The 17,145-nt window shown below is 37.4% G+C and overlaps 1 protein-coding gene across 2 annotated transcripts in view; it reads right to left on the bottom strand.

Annotated features, from left to right (window-relative positions):
- LOC106133297 (adenylate cyclase type 2) overlaps positions 1–17,145 on the bottom strand; it is a 171,552-nt gene that overhangs the window by 124,264 nt on the left and 30,143 nt on the right. For both annotated transcript variants that reach the window (XM_060946552.1, XM_060946553.1), the window contains exon 2: positions 11,325–11,470. In XM_060946552.1, coding sequence (XP_060802535.1) covers positions 11,325–11,470 — 146 coding nt within the window. The remainder of the gene's footprint in view (positions 1–11,324; positions 11,471–17,145) is intronic.

The following is a 17,145-nucleotide window of genomic DNA, read 5'->3' as shown; positions in this document are numbered from 1 at the left end:
ATTCCCTAATAAATAACTTTGGAATACCAGCAGGTCGTGATGCAAATAAATTCATTAATTTTTTAACAAACGTAAGATTTCAAATAGCAAAAATATTTCAGGATTTAAAGTAGATAAAATGAATTACGAAACTACGAAGTTTTGAAGTAAGACTAGGCAAGGAAGCCTGGAAAAGTCTGAAACTACGTCTAGGACAATTTGTCATAGCCTAGAACACGAATGAGGCCGATTTAATAAATCAATAAACTCTTTGAACTTTTCCCATTCATTTCTCTAAACTATGACAAACATAATTTATTTTTAGACTAGGTTCGCTTCGTCGAGAATACATACATACCTACATACAATCACTTCCTTACGGGGTAGACAGAGCCAACGGTCTAGCAAAAATTAAAAGGCCCCGTATAGCTTAATGATGGAATTGTGATTCAAATAGTGACACGTTGCCAAACCATAGCCTAAAATAAGAATCCCAAGTTTATTAGCCTATCCCTTAGTCACCTTTTACGACGTCTGAAAAAGAGATGGATTGGTCCTTTTCTAAAGTACCGGGAACCACACGTAACATCGGCTTATAACCCCTCGACCGCAAACAAACAAGAACCTGCACTGAATCGTACGGTATAATTACTTGTACTGTACCCAAGAGTCTCGGAAGATCCTTTCTTAACGGGCGACCCTTCAAATGGTTATTATTACTATTGTATTTACCTATTATTATTATGTATTTGATCGTGGCAAGTGGAAAGAGGTAGTCTCTGCCTACCCCTCCGGGAAAGAGGCGTGATTTTATGTATGTATGTATGTATTTACCTACAATGAACATAAAGGTTAAGGTTGAATGTAGGCAGATCCAACAGGCTTGGAAATAATGAAAACCCACGTGTAGTTATATGTCTAAGTGATGGAATTCAGATTCGAATAGTGACAGCCCATCGCCTTCAAGAAGTATCCCAAGAGGTTTTTTAAGCCCTTTTCCCTTAGTCGCCTTTAACGATATCCATGAGAAATAGAGAGAGTGGTGGTTCTCAGTTTGAATTGTACGTGTGTGTGTAATCGCTGAACCCATTTCAATGAGGTTTTCAGGAAAATGTTTTTAACACTTAGGAGAGTTTCAGAAATTTAACATATTTCATTTATTTTTTTATCACTGGCATTACTTGTTTAAAAAGGATCTCTAAAACATTCACAGAAACTGAGACTATCATATTCCATTATAATTTTTTTACAATCACAAATTAATTTATCACAAACTGCAGTTCCCACAACCTTATAGTACGAAATATTTATGACCGCGGTCCGACTAATTCTGGGTCAAATTTATTATAGTTCGCAGTGCCCGAGCTGGGCAACAAACCAACAAACTAACAAACTTACCGTTTCGTTATAACACATCTGTCACTTTTGTTTGGTATCTGTTTTATATTCAGATTTAATAACGCTAAAGTTAGTTGTAACAAGTCAATGTGTGGTTCCCGGCACACATAGAAACAAGAATATGACCACTCCATCTCTTTCCCATGGATGTCGTAAAAGGCAACTAAGGGATAGGCTTATAAACTTGGGATATTTCTTGTAGGCGATGTGCTAGTAACCTGTCACTATTTGAATATTAATTCTATCATTAAGCCTAAACGCTGAACGTGGCCTGTCAGTCTTTTCAAGACTGTTGGCTTTGTCTACCCCGCAAGGAATATAAACGTGGTTATATATATGTGTTATTGAATGAATGAATAAATGTTATCCGATAAGACTCTTATTTTTCTTTGAACTTTTCCTTATAATTACGGTGTCCGCAAAGCTCCAAAAAGCTCGAATCTATAAAAGGCTTTGTTAATTAAAGGTGGCAATTATAAAACGGGACCTATATAAGTCATTCACAAAGTTTTTTTTTTTTGGTACAGTCAAAAATATATTAAAGTGTACAGGGCTGATATTATTTAAATTACCACACCCTAGTATTTTTTTTTACAAATATACTGAATAAATCAATTTACACACTACACATAAAATTACAGCAAAATATTTTAATTTATAACTAAAGATGATGATCAAATTGCAGCCTTATCCAAATAATGCTAAAGAAAGATATCGCCAATTTAATTTATTCATGCTATTTTTCACAAAGTTCGTTGTTTATGTACCGTAAAAGTGTCCATTAATTTTTTTATCAAATAATTCGAATCTGAATTTAATTATGTTGCCGACTGAAAATCATTTAAGTGTTACAAGATCACAAATTTTCCAGTGAACTTATTCGCTTAAAAAACGAGATTATCTTTTACTTATTAAGTATTTGAAATTATTCAAAGGTCAGACATAGAATTTTTACGAATTAATAAATCAAAGAATTTAGACTAATTTTAATGTAACCTTTTAACGTAAATGCCAAAGGCTCATAATTTTTATCACTTTGTAAGTATAGTATAATCTGAAGGTAGATATTATATATCCTATAAATTATGATGAAGGAAAAACTCGTGTGAAAACGTGTAGACTTGAACCTGAAAATTTTTATTATTTACTCCGCCCTAAAAAAACCAAATATCCTCTTACGTTCCCCTTACATTATTTTAATGCACCCCTAGACATACAAACACATACTTACATATTATTTCGTCTTTATCACTTGCGGAATAGACAGAGCCAACAGACTTGAAAAGACCATAAGTTCACATTTAGCTGTACGGCTTTATAATGGTATTGAGAGACACCCCTTGGCCATAAAAGGTCACTACACTCAAATTTTAGACATTATTCTAGATATAATTCTAGAATATTTTTAGACACAACGATTTGAGCTGTGTTTTGTCTGCAAATCAGTCAGTAATGGAAGATTTATTACCTAAGTAGATTTTACCATCTAACATTTCTTGATTCCAAATGAAAGTACATTTCATCTATAATTTTGTACAAGTTAATAATCACGCGTAAAATCTAGCGACTAAACAGGGTGTTGCAAAATATTCAGGTCGGTGATCCCCTTAATGAATGCGGCATCAAAGTGGAGATACAGGGTGGAACGCAATTTCATGGGTTGATAACCAGACAAATATCAACACTGGATGTAGGATTTAGTGACATTTAAAGTTATCCTAGAAATTGTTTTTTTTTTTAAGATAAATGAAATGAAACAATTTGTAATATATTTGTGTACATCAAGGAAAAATTTTTGAATAGAACTCAAACTAAATACAAGAAAATGTAAGGAAAGGACGGGCATTGACTTGTGTACCTACATAATAATTAAGATATTAACTTACATAAACTTATTGATATTAATAAACCCAAAACATATTATCATAAAATAACAAATGTCTGTGCCGTGTGGTTCCCGGCACCAATACAAAAAAGAATAGGACCACTCCATCTCTTTCCTATGGATGTCGTAAAAGGCGACTAAGGGATAGGCTTACAAACTTGGGATTCTTTTTTAGGCGATGGGCTAGCAACCTGTCACTATTTGAATCTCAATTCTATCATTAAGCCAAATAGCTGAACGAAAAAAGAATAGGACCACTCTATCTCTTACCCATGGATGTCGTAAAAAGCGACTGAGAGATATGCTTATGAATCAGGGATTCTTCTTTTAGGCGATGGGCTAGCAACCCGTCACTATTTGAATCTCAATTCTATCATTAAGCCAAATAGCTGAACGAAAAAAGAATAGGACCACTCTATCTCTTACCCATGGATGTCGTAAAAAGCGACTGAGAGATATGCTTATGAATCAGGGATTCTTCTTTTAGGCGATGGGCTAGCAACCTATCCCTATTTGAATCTCAATTCTATCATTAAGCCAAATAGCTGAACGAAAAAAGAATAGGACCACTCTATCTCTTACCCATGGATGTCGTAAAAAGCGACTGAGAGATATGCTTATGAATCAGGGATTCTTCTTTTAGGCGATGGGCTAGCAACCCGTCACTATTTGAATCTCAATTCTATCATTAAGCCAAATAGCTGAACGAAAAAAGAATAGGACCACTCTATCTCTTACCCATGGATGTCATAAAAAGCGACTGAGAGATATGCTTATGAATCAGGGATTCTTCTTTTAGGCGATGGGCTAGCAACCTATCCCTATTTGAATCTCAATTCTATCATTAAGCCAAATAGCTGAACGAAAAAAGAATAGGACCACTCTATCTCTTACCCCTTACGTCTCGTGGGAATCGCATTATGAACCTTAAAAAGCATAGAAATGGCGGCGATGGTGTCCGCACCCCATCACGTCTCGTTCCCGGCGGGAGCGGTCGCGGAGCGGTATGCGGTCTGCTGAAAGCCGCTTTGCGACGATGAATGTAAGAGGAGGAATGAAGGATAAGATTGAGGAAGTATGCCAGATGATGGATGAAAGACGTTTGGATGTGTTGTGCGTGAATGAAACGAAGCGGAAAGGATGCGACGCGACGCAGCACGGCCCTTACACGGCGTATTGGTCTGGAATTTCCAGTACCAGCCGAGGCTGTCAAGGGGTCGGTCTAATTCTTTCTGCACGAATGGCTGAGTGCGTGAATGAGTATGAGTGTGTCAGCCCTCGTCTTCTATGGATTAGGCTGAAAGTTGGAATCACTCGGATCTTCGTTCTAGGTGTTTATGCACCTTGGGATGTGGGTTCGAGGGGTACAACATCAGCAAAAAGCGAAAACGAGGAGTTCTGGAATAGTGTAAGAGAAGTATTGAAAGTTACCAAGCCAAATGAGAAGATTATTATGTTAGGTGATTTTAATGGATGGGTGGGTGTAAAGCGTGATGGATATGAAAAGGTGCTTGGTGCGTTTGGTGACGAAAAGGTGAATGATAATGGAAGAAGTGTATTAGAAATTTGTCTAGAGTGGGATCTTTTTGTGTCGAACTCAATGTTTCAACATAAAGAGATCCACACCTACACAAGAGTGGAAGGTATTTTAAAAAGTATGATAGACTTTGTGATTGTAGATGAAAGATTGAAGAACAAAGTGCTGGATACCCGTGCATATCGCGGTGCTGGCATTGACTCGGACCATTTACTGGTGATATCCCGGATAAGGGGTATCTTCAATCGCTGGCGGCACAGGGTAAGGGAGCAAACCAGCGCTTTGGAAAGAGTAAAAGTGGAAAATTTGCAAGATATGGATGTAGGTAAGAAGTATATTAATAGACTGAAGGATGAATTTGAAGATTTAGATGAAATGAGCGATATTGAAGATGGATGGAAGGAACTTAAAGAAAGAATTGTGAAAGTAGCTGTTGAAGTGTGTGGTGTAAGTAGAAGAAGGAAAGGAAAAAATCACAAAAATGCGTGGATGAGTAAAGATGTGCAAGAACTTGTGCGATTAAAGAAGAAAGCATGGCTGGATTTGTTAGCAGCAAAAGCTAACTTAAGAATGCAAGAGGTTATAGATGAAGATGTGAATGAAGCACGTAAGGAATATAAGAAAATGAAAGATTTGGTTAAGAAAGCTGTGATTAGAAAGAAAGAAGAGTATAAAGAGGATTTTGATAAAAGGCTATCAGAAGACTTTCAGTCAAATCTGAAAGTATTCTGGAAATCCGTAAGGTCAGCCCGAGGAAATACTATAACCAGAGAGCTGACTAGGATCAGATGCCAGGATGGTAGCGTTGTGAAAGGAGAAGAATGTGTACTAAAGATATGGAAGGACTATTTTGAAAGTTTATTTGAAAAAAAAGGAAGGAAATAAGAAAGATTTCTGCTATAGCGAAGAAAAAGAGAATGAGATGGAAGGCGAAATTGAAATGTTCGAAATTGTGGAAGCACTTAAGAGTATGAAAGCGGGAAAGGCTGCTGGGTGTGATAGAGTGTCGGTCGAGATGCTTAAAGCAGGAAAAGGCGTAGTAGCTAGTCAGTTGTACTGCCTTTTCAATTTGTGTTGGAGAAGCGGCCGAGTACCAAAAGATTGGTGTAAGGCTGTTATCGTGCCACTTTACAAAGGAAAAGGGTCACAGCTGGACTGCAAAAATTATCGTGGTATAAGCCTGCTTAGCGTCGTCGGCAAATTGTATGCTAAGGTATTGATTAATAGAGTCAGGAATGAAACTGATAACAAAATATGGGATGCTCAAGCGGGATTTCGAAAGGGAATGGGATGTACTGATCAGGTCTTTTCCTTGCGGTGCATAGCCGAAAAGTTTTTGGCCAAGAGTCAAAAAGTCTATTGCACATTCGTAGATCTGGAAAAGGCCTATGACAGAGTTGAGAGGAATGAATTGTGGTCAGCACTTTCTATGCATGGGGTGAGCAGTCTCTTAATACGAGCACTGAAATCCTTATATGAGGATTCGAGTGCTTGTGTCAGGATAAACGGAGCGCACACTGAGTGGTTTAAGATTGAGAAAGGCGTTAGGCAAGGATGTGTTGCGTCACCGTGGCTGTTCAACCTATTTATGGATAGCTGTTTGACAGATTTGAAAGAGTCTAAAAGTGGATTAAGGATGAATGAGTTACTCGTCAAATGTCTGCTCTATGCCGACGATCAGGTTATACTGGCGTCATCAGCGGAGGAGTTACAGGAGATGGTAAACTGTATGCATGAAGCTTTAAAAGAGAAAGGAATGAAAGTGAACGTAAGTAAAACTAAAACACTGGTTTTTGAAATGGAGAAAGAAATGACAGCATGTAATATTTTGATTGGAGGAGAAAAAGTGGAGCAAGTGAAAGAGTTTGTATATCTAGGATCAAAGTTTACATCAGATGGCAAGTATGATAGTGATATTGAAAGGAGAGTGAACGCGGGGAACATGGTGAATGGAGCTTTGCATGCCTTTATGAGCAGTCAGAAACTATCCAAAAAGGCTCGACTGGCTGTGCACAGGGGCGTGTTGGTCCCGACATTAATGTATGGGAGTGAAAGTTGGGTATGGCAAAAGAAGCATGAAAGCAGAATAAATGCAGTGGAAATGAGAGCGTTAAGGAGTATGATGGGTGTGAAATTGAGTGACAGGATAAGGAACAGCGTGATAAGGGAATGTTGTGATGTGAAAGAAGATGTAGTTACAGGAATAGAAAAGGGTATGTTAAGATGGTTCGGTCATGTGGAGAGGATGAATGAAAGCAGGTTGACTAAGCAGATATACAAGGAGAGTGTGGAGGGAAAGGTCGGAGTGGGAAGACCTAGACGAACGTATCTTGATCAAATTAAGGACGTCCTGGTAAAGGGTCAGGTCAAAAGTACCCGAAACCGCCGAGCTTGTATGAAGAGAGTTATGAATGTGGACGAAGCGAAAGAAGTATGCAGAGATCGTGGCAAGTGGAAAGAGGTAGTCTCTGCCTACCCCTCCGGGAAAGAGGCGTGATTTTATGTATGTATGTATGTATCTCTTACCCATGGATGTCATAAAAAGCGACTGAGAGATATGCTTATGAATCAGGGATTCTTCTTTTAGGCGATGGGCTAGCAACCCGTCACTATTTGAATCTCAATTCTGTCATTGAGCCAAAAAGCTGAACTACCAATCTTTTCAATACTGTTGGCTCTGTCTATTCCGCAAGGGATATAGACGTGACTATATGTATGTATGTAAACATAATCGAACTCCTTGCAATACTCACCAAAATTACAAAAATCCCTTAATTCTTTCTTCATCTCTCCAAGCCTCAGGGGTAGACAGTCAACAGTTTCGCAAGACTGAAAGGCCAATTTCAGATTCGTGGCATGATGGAATTAAGTTCAAATAGTGACAGGAAAAAGAATCCCAAGTTTATTAGCCTAACCCTTACTCGCCTTTCACGACCGTTAGAAATAGATGGAGTAGTCTCATTCTTAAGTGCTGGGAACCATACCATAGAGAAATATCTACAAATTTCAAATTACTACCAGTCACTGTAGTAATAATCCGCACCTACATTAAGTGTAACAATAGGCACTCTGGTTCAATTAATTATAGGATAACCTTCTCCATACACTGTCTAATGGGTTGATTATCTTACACTATTATGCGCATACACAGCCTTTTTAAAACTCTATATACCTACCTATAATATGCCGTGTGGTTCCCAGGCATCAATACAGAAAAGAATAGGACCACTCCATCTCTTTCCCATGGTAGTCGTAAAAGGCGACTAAGGGATAGGCTTACAAACTTGGGATTCTTTTTTAAGGTACTGCGTTCGTGCGTTCTTCGTTCAGCTATTTGGCTTAATGATAAAATTGAGATTCAAATAGTGACAGGTTACTAGCCCATCGCCTAAAAGAAGAATTCCAAGTTTATAAGCCTACCCCTTAGTCGCCTTTTACGACATCCATGGGAAAGAGATGGAGTGGTCCTATTCTTTTTTCTATTGGAGCCGGGAACCACACGGCAACTAACTAACTTTTTGGTAAACATCTGAAGTTATATCTTAGAATTCATGTATTACAAAAACCACCTTACCAAGCCTAAGGCCCTTCTCCGTAGAGTAATGTGATTTACCTCCGTCATTACAAGTCTTGCCATCCTATACCTATTGCCTGGTCACTCTGAGGGCTTATCCCTGGTAATTGTGTTAGTCCGAGACAGGTACAAGGTAAACCAATACTCGCATTAGGAATCGCATTTCTTGGATAAGGAGATGAAACCTTCAGAGCGAGAGAGAGAGAGATATTAAAATTTAAGAGTGATAATCTCACCTCATTTTAACAATGAGATGAACGATATCATTATTATGAAAAAAAAACTTAGTGCAACCGCTTATTTATCTTCTCCGTATGTTTGACAGCTTTTACATTCATATATCATACATTATAATCACGTCTTTATCCCTTACGAGGTAGACAGAGCCACTTTCGAACTGATAGTTTAAAGTAATACAAAAATAGCAATTCTAGGTACACGAAGATGGATTATCAGTTAATTTTTTATCACACCCTTAAAAGTCTATAATTACTTTTCAATGCAAAAAATTCGGGCGTAACTCTGAAATTTCAATTAACAAAATATTAAATTGTCCTCAAAAAAGTTACCGGAAATTGGTTTCCGGCCGCTGTTAGACCCTTTTGGTACGGATCACCACGTTTTATTAATAAAGCCTACAATAGGATTGACAGATTTAAATTGTATATCTATTGACTAATTTTTTAAAAAGAAAAATACGTTTTTAAAAATGTTTAAGTAACCTGTTCAATTAATGACTTTTTTAAAAGGGAAATGATCTCCAGCACTCTAATTGGGTGGAGGTGATGATGAATGAATGAAATTCCATTTGTTGTACGTAAAACACTCGCCGTTTCGCTTTTTATTATGAAGAGAAACGAGACAGCATCAATTAAAATTATTATCACGCCTCTCCCAAAGAGTTAGGCGGAGACCACATCTATCCACTTACCACGATCCTTGCATACTTCATTACTTCCACTTTTTCTCAATTAAACACCGATTTCTATTTGAAAGAAAATGTACACGGAACTAACCGTGTGGTTCCCGGCACCAATACAAAAAAAAAAGAATGGGACCTCTTCATCTCTTTCCCATGGATGTTGTAAAAGGCGACTAAGGGATTGGCTTACATACTTGGGATTCTTTTTTAGGCGATGGGCTAGCAACCTGTCACTATTTGAATCTCAATTCTATCTTAAAGCCAAATAGCTGAACGTGGCCTATCAGTCTTTACAAGACTGTTGGCTCTGTCTACCCCGCAAGGGATAAAGACGTGATTTTATGTATGTATGTACACGGAACTAACCGCGGTAAGATGGATTTAATTTTCACCATTCATAATTTGTAATTTTTGCAACGCTATGAAGCTATAGGCCTTCTACTTATAGTTTCTTATAAAGCCATGATCATTGCTTATTTTCCCTTAATCTGCTAGAAAAACAACAAGTCGCCAACACTAGTTATCTACGCGTTGACCAACTGTCGACTTTGTTCAACTTGTCCAAACTTGCTGAATTCGTTATTGGGAAATCTTATTTTTATAGTTATAGTTTTTTAGTTGGCGTACTTACAGTTTTTGGTGTCAAATGTTCTACTGTAAGTTCTTACTATCTTTTTTACTTTGTCGTATATCATTAAGTCTACCTATTGTACATTTTTGCATACATACATATAATCACGTCTATATCCCTTGCGGGGTAGACAGAGCTAACAGTCTTGAAATTTGATAGGCCACCGTCTGCTGTTTGGCTTAATAATAGAGTTGAGATCCAAATAGGTTGCTAGCCCATCGCCTCAAAGATGAATCTCAAGTTTATCCTATCCCTTAGTCGCCTTTTACGACATCCATGGGAAAGAGATGGATTGGTCCTATTCTTTTATATTGGGGCCGGGAACCATACGGCATTTTTGACATTTTTGCGTTCAGTAAAGTTTAATAAAATAAAAAGAATCTCGGTCTACCCCTCTGGGAAAAAGACGTCACTATGTATAATGGCGTAATTTTTGTGTATGTATTACCTATATGGTTCAATTTAATAATAAAATGTGGGTTAGTTTCAAAGGACATAGGCATAGGTCAGACAAGAGTCGTTTTGTGTGAAAATCTGACATAATACAGATTTCAGAAAAAGGTAAGTTCTCAACCGGGACTAACCGCTAGGGATATCACGTCTATATCCCTAGCGGAAAAATGGTTAAATAACCTGTTCAATTAATGAATTTTTTTTAAATAGAAATAATCTCCAACAGTCTTATTTGGTGGAGGTGATGATGAATGAATAAAATTCCATTTATTGTACGTAAAACACTCGCCGCGCGCCGTTTCGCTTTTACTTAATTATGAAATGAAACGGGACAGCAACAATTAAAATTACCAAAGAGTTAGGCGGAGACCACATCTATCCACTTGTGGTAAGTGAATAGCACTTACCACGATCCTTGCAAACTTCATTTCTTCTACTATTTCTCAATTAAACACCGATTCCTATTTAAGATATTATTATTTACAATTCTGGTGGCGACAGAGCTACCAGAATTGTAAATAATGTAATAGTGATAAATATTAGGGCTATTTATCGTGAACTCAATAAAGCTGATGCGGAACCTTAATCAAATAGAACTGTGCCGGGTAATTGAATTCTGTTTGTTTTTTATATTAACATCTAAACAAAATGACCACTGACTTTTCTTAGTTTGGAATTTTTCATACATACATACATATGGTCACGTCTATATCCCTTGCGGGGTAGACATAATTTTCCCCGTTTTTTTTCACATTTTCCATTATTTCTTCGCTCCTAATAGTTGCAGCTTGATGTTATATAGCCTGAAGCCTTCCTCGATAAATGGTCTATTCAACACAAAAACAATTTTTCAATTCGAACCAGTAGTTCCTGAGATACGGTTAAACAAACAAAAACTCTTCAGCTTTATAATATTAGTACAGATTTGAATAAGTAAATACTCACATGTGAATGTAGTATACACACAGCACAGAGCAGCACCGTGCTACAGAGCAGCGTGACGCACAGAGCAGACACGAACAACGCATGCTTCAGCCGCACGCAGTACCGACGGTATAATGCCTCCAGTTCCAACTCTGTGCCTTCCTCCTCTGTGAACAAAAAAAAAATTAAATCGATGAATTCCCGCCATAAAATCTGCTCCTAAAATTCAAATTCTAAATTCAAAAATTTTATTCATTATTATAGGATACTTCATAATTGTCAAAACTTTTAGTTAAAAACTAAAAGTTTAAAAATAAATTACTTAAAAACTAAGTTTACTGCCGCTTCCAAGGCGTCAGTGCAGAAAAAGCGGTAACAAACTGCACTGCAGCATTATCTTATATTATTTAAAATCCGTCTAAAAACTGTCACAAACTGAGTCTTGAAAAAAAATATTAACTTTTTACGTTGCTCAGTTTCTAATGCTTAAAATATTATTAATTTTAATTTATTTATTACATATAATTAATGATAATTTTTGTTTAATGTAGAAAATATACATTCGTCAACGTTTCAGATTTGAGATATTTGTAAATTGACATCCGGTTAAAATGCTGCAGTGTAGTTCGTTCCGCCGCTTCGTCTTCACCTGCAATTTGGAAGCGGTAGTACCTACCTAAATATACGATGTATTTGTGTTCTATTTTTAAAAATAAATGTATTTATATTACCGGTGAAAATATTTATAGATTTCCTTTAGGATAGGATTAACTCTATCTATTCCTAGGGACTTAACATTATACCTAACTTTAGGTCAGTTAAAATGTCAACCTCCACTTGGCTACTTTTTTGTAAATATTAAAAAAAAACACTCGAAACTAAGTGATTAATAAATAAAATATTCAGTATCATTTACTTGGCGTCCATCGATCGTTCAAACGTTCACCTCTGTTCATTGGAGGTATGTTTGTTTTGTACATTTGTCTAAGAAAATAAAGAGGTCGGTTCTAAATGAATAACATACATACATAAAATCACGCCTCTTTCCCGGAGGGGTAGGCAGAGACTACCTCATTCCACTTGCCACGATCTCTGCATACTTCCTTCGCTTCATCCGCATTCATAACTCTCTTCATGCAAGCTCGGCGGTTTCGGGTACTAAATGAATAACCCTGTATATAATAAATAGTGAAACATGTATATATATACATATATATATATATATAGCTATATATGGATAAATTATCGAATTGAGATTCAATTAGTGACAGGTTGTTAGCCCATCGCCTACAAGAGGAATCCCAAGTTAATAATCCTTTCCCTTAGTCGCCTTTTGCGACATGCACGGGAACGATATTGCGTGGTCCTAGTCTTTTATTGCATCCCACGGCCCAAAGTAATACATTAACTTTGATAGCAGATCTGCAGTAACTTGTATACCTACTACATACATATGATCACGTCTATATCCCTAGCGGGGTAGACAGAGCCACCAGTCTTGAATAGACTGATAGGCCACGCTCAGCTGTTTGGTTTAAACGCCTAAAAGAGGAATCCCAAGTTTATAAGCCTATCCCTTAGTCGCCTTTTACGACATCCGTAGGAAAGAGATGGAGTGGTCCTATTCTTTTTTGTAATGGTGCCGGGAACCACACGGCACTTGTATACTATCTAGGTATAGAAGGTAATAACGGAGAATCTTTTACACTTGTAATCGATAAGCTGTTAGTAAATTAAAAAGAGCATCGTGTTAACACACTCACAACTCGTTTCAGAAACTGAAGGGCATTTGTATTATGTCTTTTTCTTTTGAGGGCCGTGTGGTAACCGGCACCAATAAAAAAAAATAGAATAGGACCACTCCATCTCGTTCCCGTGGATGTTGTAAAAGGCGACTTGTGGATAGGCTAATAAACTTGGAATTTTTTTTAGGCGATGGGCTAGCTACCAGTCACTGTTTGAATATCAATTCTATCATTTAGCCAAACAGCCGAACGTGGCCTATCAAGACTGTTAGCTTTGTCTACCCCGCATAGGATATAAACGTGAATTTTGTATATATGTAAAATACAAAGTCATATAAATAAAAAAACCACAAATTCGTCGCCTCAGGCCTATATAATAAAAACGAAAAGTTATTATTTCTTTCACATAGAAATCACACAAAATCTCCGTTGTTCAGGAAACGTTATAAAGTAATACCTACATCCGACTCTTCCATTTCCACTAAAAAAAGAAATAATGTTACCGAATACCCAAAAAATCTCTTTCCCAGGGGTAAATTGACACCCTATTTCCTATCGACAAATCGAAATGACCTTAGGGTACGAAATAATGAAAATGCAGAACTGTAACTGTAGGTTATAAATGCGAAAGTTTGTGAGTATGTCAGTATGGATGTTTGTTACTCTTTCACGCAAAAACTACTGAACCGATTACGATGAAATTTGGTATGTAGGTAGCTGAAGACCCAGAATAACATAAAGGCTATTTTTTATCCCGGAGCTCCCGCGGGATTGATAAGGTTTCCATGCGGACGAAGTCGCGGGCGGCCTCTAGAAGGTACATAAAATTACTCTTCCCGGAAATGTTACATCTTTTATATTGTCATGATCCATGCATAAAATATAAACCGAATCTCTTACCGATTTACTGAAACAACCGTTTTTTTAATTTTTAATAGGCTTACAAACTTGAGATTCTAAGTTAGGCGATGGGCTAGCAACCTGTCACTTTTTGAATCTCATTTCTATCATTAGGCCAAATAACTGAACGTGGCCATTCAGTCTTTTCAAGCCTTTTGGCTCTGTCTACCTCCCAAGGGATATAGACGTGACCATATGTATGTATGTATCGTAATAGACATTTGTCTTCGATCTCACCTGATGGTAAGTGATGATAAAGACGAAGATGTTACACAACCTTAATGGAAAAAGTAAGCGACCGAATGACTCTTCTATACCTTCCATGCTTCCTCTTAAAGCCACCAATACACTGTCACGTGGGTAAAGTCATTATTATTATTATACCTCCAACTTAAAAAATGGTGAAGGCTGTTGTAGTCTTTGTCTTGACTTATGTCCCGGTTGCGTTATTTTGTTCTGTTAATCAACTTGTAACGAAAATGTATTTAAATTTTTCAATGCAAGTGAATTAATGAGTGAAGTTTTTTATTTTTATATAAATCTGACAGTATATGTGTGTGTGTTTGTTTGTAACGTAATAACTTCATTGTGCTTTAACTACTGTTCACAAAATGAAAACGCAAAATCCTATAACAATTAAGTACTTACAAAATAAGAAATCCAATATTAATAAACTCATATATTCAATGAAATTCCTCAACCTTCAGAAATAACTTCCTCTTTCATTATTATTGCTAAAGTTCAAACATTTCGAGGGTCGAATGGGACCCTAAAAATTGCTAAAAATGTCCAACATAATCCCCAATCAGTCTCACCCTCCGAGCTAAGGGATCGTAGCGATGGACGCTTTGGGAAAATCCAAAGAATTTACTTTGTACATACATACATACATAGGTACATAGCTGAACGTGGCCTATCAGTCTTTACAAGGCTGTTGGCTCTGTCTACCCCGCAAGCGATATAGACGTGATAATATGTATGTATGTATGTACATACATACATACATAAAATCACGCCTCTTTCCCGGAGGGATAGGCAGAGACTACCTCTTTCCATTTGCCACGATCTCTGCATACTTCCTTCGCTTCATCCACATTCATAACTCGTTTCTTTACTTTGTATTACGGAATTTATAGTTTTGGCGTTAACGTCGGTGGTCGAACGGCCTCTGTGGCGTAGCGGTAGTACGCTTGCCTGTGACACCGGATGTCCCGGGTTCGAATCCCGGCCAGGGCATGATGAGAAAAGAACTTTTTCTGATTGGTCTGGGTCTTGGATGTTTATCTATATAATTATTTATTATAAAATATAGTATCATTGAGTTAGCATCTCGTAGCAATCGCATCGAATCACATCTCGCAAAAAAAAAAACCTTACGGCGAGGGAAAACATTGGGAGGGAACCTGCACATTCAGGCAACTGGATGTGTAACCACGATTAAATTACTAAAGTTAGGTTCCCCTGCATAGGTTGCGGAGCTCAGTTGGGAGTCACTTCGTGTAAAAACCTGACTCACCCAATCCAGGATCCATGGTCAAGGACTTACCCCGGGCTCCTCTCCAGAGTGGTGAGGATGTAGCTGAGACTACAGCCGATAGCGATACTTTGATCTTATTTTGAAAATAAATCTTTTTCTACTTTGGTTGAGCAATAGCGGCTTCCAGAACCTTCTTTTACTCCCTTCACTTCGAGTATAATAGTTATCACATTGTTGACCTGAATACCAGTGTTTCGCAACAGAGATTCCTAACATTCCACAGTTAATATATACTTCCCTTTATTATGGGATCAATATTATATACATACATACATAAAATCACGCCTCTTTCCCGGAGGGGTAGGCAGAGACTACCTCTTACCACTTGCCACGATCTCTGCATACTTCCTTCGCTTCATCCACATTTTGGCTTAATCACATTCAATGATTTAAAGTAGGAAATTTAAAGTATGATTTTACGAGTAAGGTAGTAGTGGGTTGTCACATTATTACCCCCGGGTTTGTTCGCAAATATGTTAAGCAGTTGTAAAAAAAAATCTAGTAAAATAGTTTATAAATAACCACGTAAAAAAAACCATAAACCACCCGAAACCGCCGAGCTTGTATGAGGAGAGTTATGAATGTGGATGAAGCGAAGGAAATATGCAGAGATCGTGGCAAGTGGAAAGAGGTAGTCTCTGCCTACCCCTCCGGGAAAGAGGCGTGATTTTTATGTATAACCACGTAAAATGTGAAAATTATACAAACAATGAAAATACTTGTCAGTAGGTATAAAATATGTATATGAAGAAGGATTAGAATTAACGAATTTATCGTAAGGATGTCTTGTCGGACCCGGATTTCGTCCGGATATCCGTGTAATCCCGAGTTGCTGTCACTGTGAGCTTAAGACCAAAGGGTTGTTGAGAGTCCAAGAATGGCTATTTTCGATATGTTTTTGTAATTTAATATATCTTACATACAGACATATAGTCACGTCTAGATCCCATGCGGAGTAGACAGAGCAATTTAAAAAGACTGAAAGGCCACGGTCAGCTGTACGGCTTTATGATGGAATTGAGATTGAAATAGTGACAGGTTGCTTGCCTATTGCTTACAAAAAGAATCCCAATGTTATAAGCCTATCCCTTAGTCGCCTTTTGCTACATTCATTGGAAAGACATCGAGTAGTTCTATTCTAAAGTAAAACGGAAACTATACGACATCGGTTTAGTATATATATTGTGATGCTCAAATATTCGTACAACGAACCAAGCCAACTGAACGTAGCCTTGGACTTTCCTCTAGTCTATTTGACTCTGTCTACTCGATAAGGGATAAAGACGTAGTATATGTATGTCATGACAAACAAATGCATATATTTCTCAAACCTTCCAGAAAAATCCGTTTATTCAAACTAATAATTTATCGTTGACAAAAACAAAAATACCAACGCTAGTCGTTTGTCTATGCCACCGTATATCAGAAACTGTTTCCCTGGAAAATTGGATGGCGCAACCTTGCCGATGTTTTTATTATGACGGCCATAAAGTCAATGATATCATGATAGTGATTTAAAAAATAAAAACGCAATCTGATGCCATGGTTTAACAAAAATAGTTTAGCCAAAAATGCGAAGGATGTATTATGAGAGAGCTGTTAATTTCCGGCTCTTCAGAATAAAACCATTCCATCTCTTTCCCATGGATGTCGTAAAACG

This window comes from Amyelois transitella, chromosome 11, assembly GCF_032362555.1.
Source record: "Amyelois transitella isolate CPQ chromosome 11, ilAmyTran1.1, whole genome shotgun sequence".
Classification (NCBI taxonomy): domain Eukaryota; kingdom Metazoa; phylum Arthropoda; class Insecta; order Lepidoptera; family Pyralidae; genus Amyelois; species Amyelois transitella.
This window is presented reverse-complemented; position numbering and strand designations above follow the sequence as displayed.